We start from the raw sequence: 16,720 nt of genomic DNA on the forward strand, positions 1-16,720 counted from the left end.
ATATTGCCTGCTATGCAAATTTTATTTCATATATGTATCTTGTTCTGAAAGCTGCAATAGATTGAAATATATACTGCACCATTACATTTAACGTATTATATTGCGTTTGCAAATTTTTCTCTGGCAATGTTATTCTTGCTACTTTCGTAGTCGAGAATTTTCTGGCCCATGAAATTGATCTTATTTTAATCGCGTTCAAAAATTTGGTAAAACGTCACCGATCAACACCGTGCCGTGATTGGAAACATCTTTTAATTCCCAATGTAAGTAGCGTAACGAATGGTTAGACTTTGAATATTTCTGCTAACTCATATTTTATATATATATGTCGGGTTATCATTAGGATTTAAGTCGCGTAATGATTCTTCATTTGAATTAGCCATTGTTTTACAAAACAGAGAATATATTTACGCGAATAAACAAGATTTTACAAAATATTATGAATAATGAGTTTAATAAATGATATGATTAACAAATGATAAGTTTAATTAATAATTAGATTAAAGAATAATAAGTTTTAACGAACAATAAGAGGAACGGATAATATATCTTACGAATAATGAATTTAATTTACGCTATTAACAATGTTCCGGGGTTCAAACGAATCCACGGTCAACGGGATAACTCAAAATAATTTTTATAACACAAAAATACGTTTGCTGAATCACTCGGTAAATTACTTGATGTATCACTTTCCAAGGCGACCACACGAATGAATATCTGATGAAAATCTTTTTCGCTATACGACTGCATTTGTTTGTTAGATGCTCGCTGGAGACATCGAGAAGGTTCCAATCATTGTTGCTAGGCAATTTCTGTCAAAAGTTTGTTGTATACTCTTTGGAAACATCGAGAAAGATCCAAACGCCGATACTAGGCAATTTCTGTCTGGAGATTGATTCCTAATACAACGTGTGTCCCATTATATCAGCATCTCTAAAGTACAATTCTATGTGATTTCTAGGGAGAACAATACAACCGATCCACACCTTCGTCAGGCAAAACGTTTATCCCGTGACCGTGGCTACGTTCGGCGACCAGTTGTCACCTCGAACCCACTTTCGCTTTCACAAATGTCAAACAATTACAAATGACAATTGCTTAATTATAGTTATGATAAAATCTAGGCTAAAGCATTAGAAGGCTTCCTCAAAATTGCAAAGGGAAGGCTCCGGTTTTCCTTTCATCTCCGACATATATATATATATATATACATACAATAATAATAATATAAAATATGGAACTTAAGTAGAAAATTGTTTTATCTAATAAATATGGTAAAAGGTATACTTTCGATGTTTTATACGTTTTCGCGCATTACAAATTTCTTTTATTGTTACATATATTCAAGGTAAAACGTTCGTTCTAACGTTTAACGAGCTTGGCAACAAATATCTATTTAGGAACCACTTCTTTACTTCCATTCATAGAAATATGAAATTGCATAAACATGCCCAGATATAAGGGCCACGAGGTCGCGTCACCTGTACTGATATACTACTGGCTGGAAATATAGTCAGGTCGCGATAAGCCATGTAATATATTTCTTCAGCGCGGAAAGTCCGCGTCGCGGGACGGATAAATCGTTCTTCTGCGCGATTTGATGCGGATAAATTATTTCTTTCGGGGAAATCATCGCCGCCGGGGTCATTTCCCGTGATACACTGCGCGGATGAATCGGCAACTCGCTCGTCTACGTATACGCGATCTATCTCATATACGCGATCGATTTCCTGAAATTAATCAAACATATAAAAAAAACGTAAGATTCACGTACAACCGGAAATTTGAACATGAAAGTCGGAAGAAAAATTTTACACGGATCTATAGTTTTGCTAAGATAGCGGTTTAACTTATTTTACACTCTTCTTACCGTGCAATACCTGTAGATAATTTTTAATTTGCATGAAGAAGAAATTAATTCGAGCGAATACACGGTGATTTGAGTGTCCCAGTTTTTCTTGATAAAAAGAGGTCTTTTTATTCCTTGCATTTTTACGTCGCTTTTTCGTGATATCTCTATTTTTACGTTTTCCAACGCTCTCTGTGCTTTCTACTATGTTTTCTCTGTTTCTTTCTTTTGTTCAAGAATATTTGTTACATCCCGCTGAACTTTTATTGATTCTTTCTAAACAGTACACGTATCAGAAGTGTTCCTTGGAATTTTTGCACTTTTAGTTGATAAGTTACCTTAATTATTACATATCTTTACAGATTTAAGGTAACGATAAATTTTGCCGAATAGATATGCGTGCGTACGTGTTCACCGGAGCAGAAAACATCAAACGTTACAGTTTTATCGCTTATCTCGTAAACTTGTTCAAGTTATTTAACGAGTTTAGCACTTTCATGCTTTGCGAGAACGCGAATATCGTTAATCGTTAACGGGACTCTGAATCTTTTTTTTTTAAAGTAATACCTTTACGTTCTTCCTTTTCTATTCTTTCCATCCCTTTAGACGAATGAAAGGATCGCGTTGGAAGTCCCTCGAGTTTTTTACATTCTCTCACCAGAGAGAAGAATGGATAAAGTGAAGAGGCGCAAGGTGGGAAGTTCGTTTCGCGCGTCACTCGTTAATATGTTAATCTTACGAGCAAAAATCTTATTTTATTGGCCGACGCCGGACGCGGAAGGCTCTGTCGCAGGCAGAAAACGAAAACGTAAACGATTATTGCGACTTGATAAAAACACGGGATGAATAGGGTGTCGGTGTTTTCAACCCTTCCGTCCCGTCAGCTTTTTTGCTCGTTCCATTTCGGCAATCGCGACGAATAATAACTTTTTGCCTGACATTCTCAAACAGATATTTTCAAATAGGACCGTACATTCATAAATTCTTAATACTCCGATCAGTGAAGATACGCGTTGCCTTTAATACTTTTGTGTCACTTTTTCTCGTCTAACATCATTTTCTAACGATAGCAGAAAAATTTATGTCATGTTCAAATTTTAAATAAACAAGCAAAACTATATATCTATATATATATTTTTTTTAGATAGAGACGAAAAAGAAAAAGAAAAATGGAGAAAGAGGAAGGTGTTAATTCGGTTTATCACATTTGGATTCTGAGTAAACGAGAAAAGATATTATATTGTCCAAAAAGAAAATAAAAAGAACAAAAATGTTCGTTTAATTTATCTCGTTTGGATTTTAAACAAGTAAGAAATAACCTACGTTGTCGAATAGAAATAAAAGAGAAAAGTGGTATCTGACTATCTCTGTTTCTATTCAACGAACTTTTTTGTGAATTTCTGCAACGTTCTTGAGAATACTTTTATGAAGAAAGCTGTATGATTTAACGAGTACGTAATTCGCCGATTATCAACGTCCAATTCGTCTGAATCTCAATTGGAGAGACTCATTTCATTCGAAAAACAAATGAGTAACAACATGGGAATTCGTTGCATCTCGCATATTTTGGATCGAAGAACAGGAAGTTTATAGAAGTCGTGAGCAATTGTTATATTTTTATTCGAAATTACTTGTCTTCATTAATATAAAAAATATTGTCGTCATGCTTTGATAAAATTCATATGTCGTTATAGTAAGAATGGACAAAAGTATCAGGATATATTATTATTCAGTATACGTTATTATTTTGGATATCGAGATCAACGTAGGACAGTGTGTTAGAAATTTTCTCCGGATAGAAATGATTCTGAGGAAAATGTAACGTGGGAGATTCTGTTGATACTTCGAATAATTGTGTCTTTGGCTGAGTCACGTTTAGAAAAGAAACGATGAGGTAACGTAAGGGGTAGCATTTAGGCGGAACGTCTGAGTAAATTTAGTTCAAAATAAAAGCTAAAAGCAAGCGTGAGTAACAGGAAGACTGTTCGAGTTTTGAGTGAAGGAAGTTGATTCATTGATAAATTTGAAAATTGACTGTAAGAGAACAGATTAAATTGTAAGCAGTAACGAGTTTAGGATCTATCGTTAGACCTGTATCAGCCAATAAATTTACAAAATTCCATATCGTACGACTGTAGATACGTGTTTTACGTGAATTACTATTGAAATTTATATTATGTGAACTACATAAATAAAGAATATAAAATAGTATTTTCCTACCATAAAAAGTCCCTTAAGTTTACAAAGAATACGAGAGAGCCGTCGTTCAAACACGATTCATACATCAATATTTTTCTTGAGCCACCGAAAATTTGCTTATTCGCTGAAACGGGAGCGCGATTGAGAGATAAAAATTCGAGAACAGTAACGGCGTTAAAAAACAAAGCACCTTGGGTAGGTTGAAATATATGGCAAATAATAATACAACCGTGTGTAGAAGCATTCCTTTGGATTAATTTTAAACGCAGAAATCATTCCATCATAACCATAATAGCCAAGTCTGATACCACGCGGTATATACTAATAAAATTTCAAAATGCTTCGTATAATGCACGTAATATATTTGTAAAAGACGTCTACGAATGTTCTAATACTTTCGCGAGCTTATGTATATACATATATTTAACTCAATATAATATATTTGCCCCATAATGACTGAACCGCGTAAAAAGTTCATAATCGACGCATGCGTAATCGCGTACACGTGTTAAAGAAGCGAGCCAATGGCATAGCGTGGCGCGTACGCGTTCAAATGATGACTCGACTCGACCCGACCCGACCCAACACGACTCTATACGATTCGGCGCCGCGTAGGCCGACTCGACTCGATTCCACACGACTCGACCCGAGTCAACCGTCGTCACACAGCCTTCGCGGTTCACCTAGTCATTTCGTAGTAGCATTCAGTCGTGGACGCGGACGTATAGGGTCGCTCGACTGCGCAGCAAATCCCACCGACCAGTCCGAGACCGGCTGTGACGGACATAATAGGATGAAGGATATCCGCTCGCAGGTGAGTTAGCTGCTCACGACTCCGTTACCTTGTTTCGAACAGAAGTCAAGGTCCGACAGAATGTTCGCGCCATAGCGACCACGTGGAACTTTGCCGCGTTTAAATTCTCCGATATTCCGACAGTCGCTTCTTATCTTGTCAGTTACATACATTTTGAAAATCATTTTTCTTCCTGTCAGTCGTTAATTTTTTTATCTTTGCATTTTATCTTGTTTTGTATTTTTGTTAGAATTTGTAGGTAAAGAGAAAATTTGTTAACGTACGATAGTATACAGTGAAATTTGTATTTTTTTGATTAGAAGATAGATATTGTGTTCGTGAAGTGAATGTAATATTTTTGTTGGCTCTTCTTGTGGCTTTGTTCGTGAAACTTGGCAGGTACAACGTAAGATCAGATAAGATCGTATAAATTCAGCTCGTGTTTTTAAACGACTTACCTTGCCTCTTAATAAGCGTTCTACCTTTTTTAGCGTTGAGATTATTCGTTTAAATTCAGTTCGTGTCGCCGGCATTTTAAGTACTTCTCCACAAATTCAATCTTTATTCCTAAAACAATATTCCATATTTACTAATCAAAATATACCTCAGAAAAGCAAATTTCGTATAATTAATGTAGAAAATTACAATCTCCTCCAAGTTCAACCATCCAATTTTTCTATCGGAAATTAAACTCCCATTCGAGATACCATGGAACGCGAACACACTGTATCAAAAAATTACGCTCGATATCATAAATCGTCTCGACGATACATCGAAGTCTAGAATAAAAACGACGAAGACTCGGTATTCTCGTTTCGACTATCTACGAGCATTGAAATATTCTTTGGCTTGTTTACAAGTAGCGGCCGCGTCGCGAAAGAAAAACAAGTAGCAGTCGATCGATCGCGATCCTTAATCGCCCTATCAAAGGTCACCAGGCCTCGTTCGCCGATCGAATGATCCGGTGTACGATCACGACGCTATATACGGGCTCGCTAAAAGCGAATCCCAACGACACAGTGTCTCTGTCGAAAGGGAAGAGACGACGAAATCAGAGCTGAGAGACCAATGGCCGGTGCCGTTATCGGAGAAGACTGGCATAATCGAGCCCGACCTATCGTTTCAGGGAGGTCAGCATCCTTCTACTATGGACCACGTCCCAAACAAATCGATATAGAATAACGTTAATCGTTCTTATATATTCGTGAAAGTATTTGAACGCTTGTAAATATTTTTTACGTGTATATTGTATATGTTATGCAAAATATTTTGAAATTTCATTAATATTATGAGTCTCAACTATCATAATTATTTTGGCAATGTTTGAAATAAGTCCGAAAATGTATATAGGAATCACAAGATATTTAATGCAAGTAGGTATATAGTTAGCAGAGATCACAAAAGGATTTAATAAAAGAAATAAATTCTTTTGTAGATGATTGCACGTTGAAATGAAATTGTTAATATCTACTGAATAATGGTAATATTTAAGTAATTTCTGTTAAGTAATTAACGTTTTTAAGACATTTGTATTATTAATCCTTCGTAACTAAGATTTCATTCGATCACAAGAAATTATTCATTTGTATACTACGCAACGTTATTGATATATCTTCGTAGAATCACTGTTACGCTTAGGTTTTACGCGTATAATTGATCGATTTGAAATATTCCATTGCGGAAAGTAGTATCAATCTGCGTTACTAGTATTTGTTTTCTGTACCTATTCAGAGCGTCTGACAATTGAATAAATTGTTTTCATGGAAATCCTTCGGAAGAATGATGACATTCGGAATGTTGCACAAACAATAACGAGTGAAATAATTTACCTAAATTGTGATCGTTGCATAATTTATGTCACTATTATTAACAGACGACTTTCCGGCGGATTCATCGCAATGTTTGTTGGTAGAAGTGTTTAAGTAGTTAACTAACTGTTTGTCTTGATAATATTACGATAATATTCAATATTTGTAATAATGAAACGATCTGTCAATTTATTCAACGTTTTACCAACACACAGTTATTATCTCTGCAATTAATACGCTTGTTAAGTACATCATCGTTACTTCTGGCTTTATTTCACTAATGCTCGAAATTCGCAAATCGTGTAAATTGTGTCCAAATAATTTTGTACCAAGTTAAAATCGCGCTAGCGCATAATTATTCTTTATAGAAAAATGTAGCAACTCATTTTATCACAGCTTTATTTTACATAGGTAAATTGTACATTATATATGTACACATAATCATGAATACAAAAATACATCATGATTTAGAGTAAAATTTTAACAGAGGCAGACAAATACGACCGCTAGATTGCAGATATTTATGCAAAGTCGTATTTTTGTCAAACACGATTGAAACAACAGAATCTAGACAAAAGTTTATTTCACCTAATATCACGATGAGAACTCTACTTTGTAACCCTGCGCATTTTTTCATCTTTAAATTTCCCTTTAAATAAATGCATAAAAATAATTGCATAGTCTAATTATTATATATATATATATATATATTAGACATTAATATCGTTATTAACGACAATATAGTCGGTCAAACAATTTCCAATCGCTGATCGAGATATATATAAGTCGTATATATAATAATCGGATGCACGTGGTCAACGCTGTGATCCGGCGATCCATTTTTAGATTCCGGTTAAGGTGACGATTAAACGACCAAGGGAGGCCAACGCGTATTACATCCGTGTTCTTGGACGACGAAACGTCATTCTTGGTCCTCCCACGCGATCTCTTGAAACGGAAATACCACGATGCCTCTAGCAAAGAGAAAGAGAACAGCTAATTTCTTTAATGGGATGTCACGCTCGGTTTAAGAGACTTGTTCACATTCAATGTCCTTTTACTAAATACATTAATAATTACCCATGCAATCGTTCTTCTCTTTAATGATGCGTTTAATCCTTTATAACAACGGAAGATCATTTATCACACTAATTGTAACATCACCTATGAGAACATGAATTTCCAACGAATAAAAAAGTTTCTGAAACATTTATTTAAGTATTTAACTACGAACAGTCTACTTGCCTGTTCGAAAACAAATTTTTAAAGCTTGTGAAACGATAATTACGATAATCATGGACCAAGTTACAGGGATTTGTTATACAATTACATAGTGGCAATCAAAATAAATGAATGGTACTTAAATTTGATAGGAAATACATCGATCCAACGTATATTGAAATACTGCGATTAAGGAATCAATAATATCGTGATTCTAGTAATCGGTGAATGAATAGTTCGGCGTGAAAATACAAATGTCCCGCATTCCCGCCACGTTGCGCATTTCTAATTGCCACTTGGCGCATCGAGCGGCAATTAAAAGTGACGCGCGCTTTCTACAAACTAGAAGATTAATACGCGCATTCTCTGCTCTACATACGCCTTGTTCGTTAAAACGCCTCTCCTTACTCTCTCGTCTCGCTGCAGGGTCTCGTTCAAACGCTTACAAACCCACTCTTTTCCTCCGTTTCCTCCTCCTCCTCCCTCGCTAAGATGCAGCCGAAAGCGAAATACTACGTGCATCCTCGTGTGAACTGTAATCGCAAGCAACGCCTTTCAAAAATCCGATTCACAATGGTATTGAAAACGTGAATCTTAAAGAATAACGTTTGCACCGTTGTCTGATCTTTTTCGAATTTGTGGAGTTGATCAGTGTGAAACTCTTTTCCTGAGCGGTTTATATTTCATCGGTCTGACGCACTCGTCGTATAGAAAGTTCGTGGGAACACACGAATTCATTGTAATCGTAACTTTAATTGTACGTTATCAAAGTGGTGAATGGTGGACGAAGGGAAAGTTCAGATACGGTCTCTCGCGAAAGAACAACTGGGTCCTGGGGTCTCGACCTTACTTTGGTCTAATGACCACATAAAACGCAGACTCGCGGACCCGTGAAACACGAAAGGCTGCACTGTGTCCATTCACGAAGAAGAATGAACGCCTACGCGCGCGCCTTTCTATTCTGGGCCGGACGAATCATGCTCATTCGTCTGATTCAGCCGTGACATGGGATGAGATTTTTCCACGGGCCCCTGAATCTATCCGAATTATTCGATTCCTGTATAGGGAAAGAGGAAAGGTGGGAAAGTCCTGAAGTAAAAAAGAAATTTTAGTTTCGGTAAATCGTTAGTTTTTTGGAAAAGAACTTCTATGTTTTTCCTTGTCTTATTATACAGGATGCGGTCGAATAACATGTACAAGCGAGCACGAGGTGATTCCTTATGAGAAAGTGAGAACAAACTATGCAATAAAATTTTATTCATTTAAGGCATATTTTAAAAGAAAATCGAGTTTGAAAATTTATCAAGTATATTTATAAATGATACATAAGTGTAAGTCGAAAATGAGTAATATATATAATATATAAATAAATAATAAAATTCTTGCGTTCGGGACTTCATTTTCCAGAAAATAAAATTCGAATATATTTAGTTAAGAATCGACATAGTGCACGCGTATGATAAATCTTTAAATTTATTTTCCTCGGAAACAAAGCGTCTTGAGAAAAAATATTATTCTGCATTTTCGACTTATTTTCATACGTAGAATGATCTGCTGTTGATTATTTAGTCCTATCGAGTCCGGAATTAATCATGTTCAAGTATACTTGATAAATTTTCAAACTCGATCTTCTCGTAAACTATATCTTAAATTAAACAATTTTATTGCATATTTTGTTCTTATTTTGTGATAAGGAATCACCTCGTGCCTGATTATATATGTTATTCGATCGCATTCTGTATTTATTATCCCTGAAATTAAATTTTAAATAGCTGGAGAATGAAAAATGTCGTCAAATAGATTACCTGTCAAACTTGAAAAATAATTAGGAGTAAATTAAAAACTAAACAGGGAAATGGAAATGTTTATACTTATAATTGTTGTTGTTGACGTTCGAATTAAATATTTGGAAAAGAAATATACATGCTAAGTTTAGTTGAATTCGTATGTGAAGTCACGTTATTTATATATTTCGGAAATAAATAAATAATTTAGGAGAGAATATAATGACAAAAATAGAAAGTTTTTCCACGCCTTCCTTATTCTTCCTGCAAATTTTGTTACTAAGAAATCATAAACGAAAAATACCATAAATAATATGAATGTAATTTAATATCAAAAGTGAATAATCGAATTGGTAATGCTTCGGGAGCTCGTTTACAAACTAGAGCCAAGCCAAGCTTGATTTATGTACAAAACAGTTTATGTCCAATGTTATGCTCGTATAAATTATATCAATAGTATTTAGTGCCAAACATATCGTGTTCTTTCGAAAGATACAGACGAAAATGAATCATCCGAACTCGTCACTATTAGCATGATTAATAACGAGATAAAACATTTTCATGTCCACAGTTTGAGAAAAATGGCTTCGTCGTCCTGGAAGATTTCTTTCAACCGGAAGAGATCGACGAACTCAAATCTTGCGGAGAAGAATTCACTACCAACTTACCTCCGGAAAATGAGAGGAAAGTTTTCAATACGATAGAATTGCAACAGGTACGAGTTGAATTAAGGAAATGTCTTATTTATTTAAGTATCATCGACACGACGCTTACATTTCGAATTTATCTATTATTCAGAACAAAGATAAATATTTTCTGGACAGTGGTAACAAAATCAGTGTGTTCTTTGAGACTGAAGCTTTAGACGATAATGGAAAATTGAAAGTTCATCCTCGAGTGTCCTTAAATAAGGTAAAATAGAAGATACTAATTTGAAATAATAATAAACATTTACAATAATTACTTATATAAATATCAAATGTTTCCTTTGACAAAATTACAGGTAGGTCACGCCCTTCACTGGCTTCACCCTACATTCAAAAAATATACTTTTGATGAAAGAGTTAAAGAAGCAGCTTTCCAATTGGATTATCAAGAACCAGCCATTTGTCAGTCGATGTATATTTACAAAAATCCAGGAATTGGATCAGAAGGTAAAGAGAAACAAATATTTCTTACTTTTTTTTTTTGTATTCGTTAAATTAATTTAATTTTCAACATCTAAATATAAATTAATTTCATAATAGTAATAATGCACCAAGATGCAACATATTTGTACACGGAACCAGTGAAGCTTGTTGGTTTCTGGATCGCTTTGGAAGATGCCACGCAGGAAAATGGATGTCTATGGATTGCACCAGGTTCTCACAAGAGCGGTGTTCATCGACGTTATGTAAGGAATAAGGATCCAGAATCCAAGGAACTGTTAGTCTACGACAGAGCCGCACCTTGTTATCAGCTTAGTAATTTTCGACCAGTCCCAGTTAGCAAAGGAACCTGCATTCTCATTCACGGACAAGTAGTACATTTTTCACATCCAAACAAAAACGATAAATCAAGGCACGCTTACACGTTTCACGTAATCGAGACACAACACACCTCCTATTCGAAAGAAAACTGGCTGCAACCACCTCCAGGAGGATTTCCAAAGTTGTATAGAAATTAAATTTACAGAGATAATGCTCGATCGGTAGAGCACTGTCAAATTATTTTATTACAAATTGCCAGGGAACATTATTTGATATCTATTGCTATTCTGGCTGTGCATTTTTATTTTCCACCTTGTACAAAAGTTATTTCTTGTATTATAATATAGAAATATTAGTAAAAGTGTTTGTGGTGTTAATACTTTACGTGAAAAAACACCATGCACCGTACAAACAATATTACATTATGTTATACATATGTGATATCTAAACCACTGAATTGAACAAAAGCTTGTATATATACATTATGTAAAACGGATGTAGCTGAATTCAGAAGAATTTTAGTCGGTTTATAACATCTATGTACATCAGTAGTTTGCTAATCTACTAAAATGAATATTGAGTTCTTGGAGCTGACGTAGACCTCTATTCAGTACGTCCTCCTTTCGTTTCACGCAACAATATACATCAAGAGGCTCTATTTTAACATCGTTTAACTTCAGTGCTATTAATGCATTCTCAGGAAGAAACGTTATCAATGTCTGATATAAATGTATCAGTGTTCGATAATCCGTACAAGAATTTTTGACTTGTTCTATTACACTGCAATAAAATATGGTTGTTACTATGTATACATATAAAAGAGTGGTTAAATAATTTATTAATAAACAACTTACGCGCTTAGATTGCATTCTAATTTATTTACATTCATTGCAATTTCTGGTATTGTTTTTTTTATAAATTCTACAGATGGAACTGGATTAGGAACATTGTAATGCAAAGTGCAAGGCATTCCTATTGTTTTGGCTGTTATACCACTGTACATATAAATGAATAAATATCAATAATACATCATAAACAAATATAATTAGAAAACTTACGTCATATCCCGGGCGTAAACATATGCTGCTTCAAAATACTGAAAAGCTTTCTGTGCTCTTCGTTCTTGTTCCTCGACATCATTTTCAACTCCGATAACATTACATAGTTTGTGATTATTTATTTGAGATTCATATTCACGACATTTGTCTTTTAACTCCTAAAAAATGATACCGTTAAGAAAATGCAAATTATTTCAGAATACTTTACAATGATATTAATAGAAGAAATTGTGAGAATAATTACATCAATTTTTTTAGATATTCGTAACATTAAAACTGAATGTTTATCTATATTAACCATTTGTGCCAAATCATTAAATTTGTCTAAGATATAACTATTTTCCTTCAAAGTCTTTGGGCCTTAAAGAGAAAAATATTTAAACATTAATAAAAATCTCCGAAACGATGATCTTTTTCAAAATATAGAAACAAAATTACCAGATATATCTTTAAATATCTGTAATAATTCTTTCAAAATATATTCTGCTGCTCTTCGAAATGATTCACTTGTAGCAGCTATCCAATGTTTTACAGCACACTGTAAAACAGTCACAGTTGTCCAAGGTGGTTTTATAATAACATATTTTTCCCAAGATGATCCATATAAAGCATACATTTCTTTACTGACTATCTGTAAAAAAATTACTATTAATTCATATATATACAGGCTGGTTGGTAACTGGTGGTACAAGCGGAAAGGAGGTGATTCTACGCGAAAAAAGAAGTCGGAAATATAGAATAAAAATTTTTCGTTTGAGGCTTTATTTTCGAAAAAATCGACTTTGAATTTTCGCTCGGTACGCGAGCACTTTATCACGTCTCGTTGTAACAGATCTCACTGTAGATCGTTGTCTCCATGAAAAAATTAAAAAAAAAATTTTTTTTTAATTTTATTCTATATTTTCGACTTCTTTTTTCGCGTAGAATCACCCCCTTTCCGCTTGTACCACCAGTTACCAACCACCCTGTATATATGTCGGAGATGAAAGGACACCGGAGCCTTCCCTTTGGAACTTCGGGAAAATCCGTAAAATTATAATCTAAAGTCTACCATAGCCATAATTAAACAATTGTCGTTATTCTATCCAATTGTATTTGTTTGAGATCTGTGATAATGAGCTTGGGCTCGAGGCAACAATCAGTCGCCGAACGTAGCCGCGGTCACGGGATGAACGAGTGTACGAGTTCATTGACGAGTTAACTAACGCCTTACTATCTGTGATTACTCCACGTTTGATATAAATTCCAACTTAGACTTTGACGAAAAATTAAACCAACTATCCCATTGACCGCGGGTTCGTTATCGAGTCTTAGACCAGTGTCACTAATGCCTAATCATCGCGATTCCTTGTCAACTCTGTAATATCCTTATTTGTGTTAATAAACGTCACTTCAACTGCGTAAGAAGATGGATAGTTTCAGTGAAGGTTCATCGCATACCCCAAATCCTTACTCCGATATCAACCCGGACCCGTATATTACGACGATGGTTTGACATATATAATATATTTCTCTTATATTACCTAATTATAACATATATCATCTTTATGCTTACCACTGTTAGAAAGTCTCTTATAACACTTTTTATGTCCTCATATATTTCATCAGATAACTGCAATTCCTCACACATAATTGATGTGGAATTCAAACTGATTCTTTCTCGATTTCCATTATTAGAATTAGACAATGGTTTATTTACATTGGTGGCATTAAGATAGTCGACTTTTTCAAGGGGATCATTTCTTCCAAGTGTCACAATATCATAAATCATCGCTTTATTACAAAGATTTACGTCATAAGATAATAGTACCTGAATAATAAAGAACCAAAATATAAAGTCACATTTAAATATTTTGATAACAGTATGTTATATTATAACTTACCACGGATTTCCCTAAATCACGAATTTGTAAACAAGTCTGTAGAATTTCATCATCTGGACAGTCGATAGAAAATCTTTCTTTATTTTTTGCAACATCTTCTGGTGTTTGACCAATTACGTAAGATTGTTTAGAAGAGAAAAGTTTATTAATGTAATTGATGGCTTTCCTTGCATTGAAACATAATGATATTGGTCTTGATTTACCATTATCGTCTTTAATATAATCAAGCTCCTGTAATAGATTATTTATGAAAGCTACAAATGTTAGGAAATAGCAAAATAAATAAAAAAATATGGAATCTTACACGTATAACAGTCCATGGTATTGTAATTATTGAATGATCATAAGTTTTAAAAATAGCTTCCCTTGCCAATTCAACAGCATCAATATTTGACAGAAAAACATTTGTATCAACAACAATATACAAATGCCTTTTTGCTTGTTGTTCTGATAATAAGGGATATTTCGAAGTATTACTAGGGATATTGCAAGTTGTATTTACATTGTTTTCTGTACAAAGTTGAGTTCTAACAGCTTGAACCTAAATAATGTAAATATAAGCCATACTTTAACATTTGTATATCTATTATTCATTATAATAATCTATATATGACAACTGAATAAAATTTATAAAAGTACTTGACATTACTTCAAACATAATTTTTTCATCTTCCAATGGTTCCCAGTCCATTTCCTCACAAAAAGCATCTTCATAGGCTGACTTTACTAAATCATCTGAAGTTGTTATTAGATTTTTAGATGCATTTGCTGTTTCTTTTACTTTGGGAGGACTTAAATTTGTATTAGTGGCAATCTTATCATTCGAACATCTCTCTCTCAAGCGTTCCAATCTAACTTCCGCGTCTTTATAAACACTTGGCATGGGCATTTCTTCACAAACAGAATCTTCATAGGCCCATTTTATTATATTATCTACAGTTGTTATTGGATCTTTAGATGCATTTGCTGCTCCCTTTATCTCACGAGTATATACACTTTTATTATTAGCAATCTTATTATTTACATGTGTCTCCTCCAAACGTTCCAATCTAACTTGTGTATTTTTAAAAATGCATGGCATGTCTATAATTGTTCAAGAAATTAAATACTAAGAATAAACTTTAATTTATGACATCAAAAACATTGTTACAACACTTACTAAATTTCTTTGCAGGAGTAGAACTTGTAGGACTATTATGACTCAGATTATCATCACACTGCTGTGATGATAGGCTTGTTTTCAATCTTTCCATACGTTCTTTTCCTAAATTTGTTTTCATAGACTTTTGACCTTGCACTTTTGGAATATCTTCACCCAAATTGCTGCTTTTTCTTTTGCCTACCAATATTTTTTCTATTACTATGGCTATGTAATATATGATTTACATTAGTATTTTTTGACTTTAACTTTAACCATGTACATAAAAAAACTATAGAAAATAACATAGTATAACTTTTTCTTCCACATACTAACCAACTTTTGGACCTTTTTGTACTTCTCTCTGGCTTCTGCTTTCTGAGGGAGATGAAACCTCTGAAACACTTTTTTGCTTAGATACATTTTGATTTCTTAACCGTGTCTTAATTGGATTTTCTCCTTTATATATCACATTGCTTCTGTCTTCCTCTGTCTTTTTTTTAGGATTGCTTTTTGATGTCCTTCCCTGTCTTTTTTCTAAAAGTATTTGCATTTGTGGCGTATAAGATTCTTTTGAGTATGTATAAACATCAGTTTTTTGTGACAGTGGACTAATTTTGCCAAGCCTTGAAGGTGGTGATTTTGAAACATCTTTAGTTGATTTGGAACTCTGAGGACTTCTAGAAATAATTTTTTCTCTTTTTTTTAACATTTTCTGACGAATTTCTTTCATTTGAGGTGTTTCCTTTCCTTCATTAGCTTTAGTTTGTGTTTGCCTATGGAAACGTTTAGCAGTAAGTATATTTCTTCTTGTGATCTCTTTATCAGATGCACTCCCTTCAGATGGATTTCTTTCAGAAACAGTAAACTGTGCTTCATTATCTTCATCATTTTGTAAGTTCATTTTTTGTGATTGTTTACGTTTCTTAGCAGATCGACCTAATTTCTTTTCAACCTAAACAAATAATTTTTTACGTTATAATTATAACAGAGATTATGAATTATAATTAAATTATATATGAGAAGTATTACTAGCTAAAAATATGCAAAAATATATAATAAAGATAACTTACTATAATCTATAGGTTAGAACAGGCAGTACAATTTTAAAAGGGCTAATAAAATATCATCCACTTCCTATTACCATTAGTATTAATTAAAAATAAAAGAAAATGAAATATCAAATTACTTGTTCTGTCTGATCTTCTGTCGGGATATCCCAAGATGATTGCTTTGTTTTTTCATTAAAATAATATATTTTATGCGGATATCTCTTTGAATTCCGTATACTCCAATTTTCCGGTAACTTATGTTTCATCATGTTTGAAATAGTCAAAAACCATGTAAACACTACTTTCAAGAAAAATTAAGTCGTCATTAGAGGGCACAAATTTTTTTGTTACGTTTCATTACATTCTCACTTATAAGCTTCAATGATATCATATGCCAATAGGCGGTGACTGATCATAAACAAAATACAGATGATGTCAATCATGTGTTCCAAAATTATGAATT

General features: G+C 33.8%; 2 protein-coding genes across 5 annotated transcripts; one reads left to right on the forward strand and one right to left on the reverse strand.

Annotated features, from left to right (window-relative positions):
• The first annotated feature begins 4,675 nt into the window (after nt 1-4,675).
• LOC117211615 (phytanoyl-CoA dioxygenase domain-containing protein 1 homolog) lies at nt 4,676-11,987 on the forward strand. Of its 2 annotated transcripts, XR_004488277.1 has the most exons (6): nt 4,676-4,865; nt 10,229-10,372; nt 10,456-10,569; nt 10,661-10,811; nt 10,905-11,491; nt 11,601-11,987. XR_004488277.1 is itself a non-coding variant. In XM_033455687.1 (5 exons), exons 1-5 carry the CDS (start codon nt 4,845-4,847, stop codon nt 11,321-11,323), a joined length of 849 nt encoding a protein of 282 aa, XP_033311578.1. In that variant the 5' UTR covers nt 4,676-4,844; the 3' UTR covers nt 11,324-11,987. The 2 variants fall into 2 exon arrangements, 1 of the variants encoding a protein (XP_033311578.1); XM_033455687.1 differs by having other exon boundaries at nt 10,905-11,987.
• On the reverse strand, nt 11,625-16,666 carry LOC117211612 (transcriptional protein SWT1). 3 transcript variants are annotated; one of them, XM_033455677.1, is made up of 12 exons: nt 16,395-16,666; nt 15,542-16,160; nt 15,227-15,406; nt 14,717-15,150; nt 14,372-14,608; nt 14,068-14,298; nt 13,740-13,994; nt 12,623-12,815; nt 12,429-12,544; nt 12,185-12,342; nt 11,981-12,121; nt 11,625-11,906 (listed from the first exon to the last, which is right to left on the reverse strand). In XM_033455677.1, the coding sequence occupies exons 1-12, from the start codon at nt 16,524-16,526 to the stop codon at nt 11,672-11,674; spliced, it is 2,931 nt and encodes a 976-aa protein (XP_033311568.1). In that variant the 5' UTR covers nt 16,527-16,666; the 3' UTR covers nt 11,625-11,671. The 3 variants fall into 3 exon arrangements, with proteins under 3 accessions (XP_033311568.1, XP_033311567.1, XP_033311569.1); XM_033455676.1 differs by having other exon boundaries at nt 15,227-15,433; XM_033455678.1 differs by lacking the exon at nt 16,395-16,666 and adding an exon at nt 16,279-16,295 and having other exon boundaries at nt 15,227-15,433.
• Between the last annotated feature and the right edge of the window lie 54 nt (nt 16,667-16,720).

The sequence above is a fragment of the Bombus bifarius genome, unplaced genomic scaffold, assembly GCF_011952205.1.
Source record: "Bombus bifarius isolate JDL3187 unplaced genomic scaffold, Bbif_JDL3187 scf7180000008240, whole genome shotgun sequence".
Taxonomy (NCBI): Eukaryota; Metazoa; Arthropoda; class Insecta; order Hymenoptera; family Apidae; genus Bombus; species Bombus bifarius.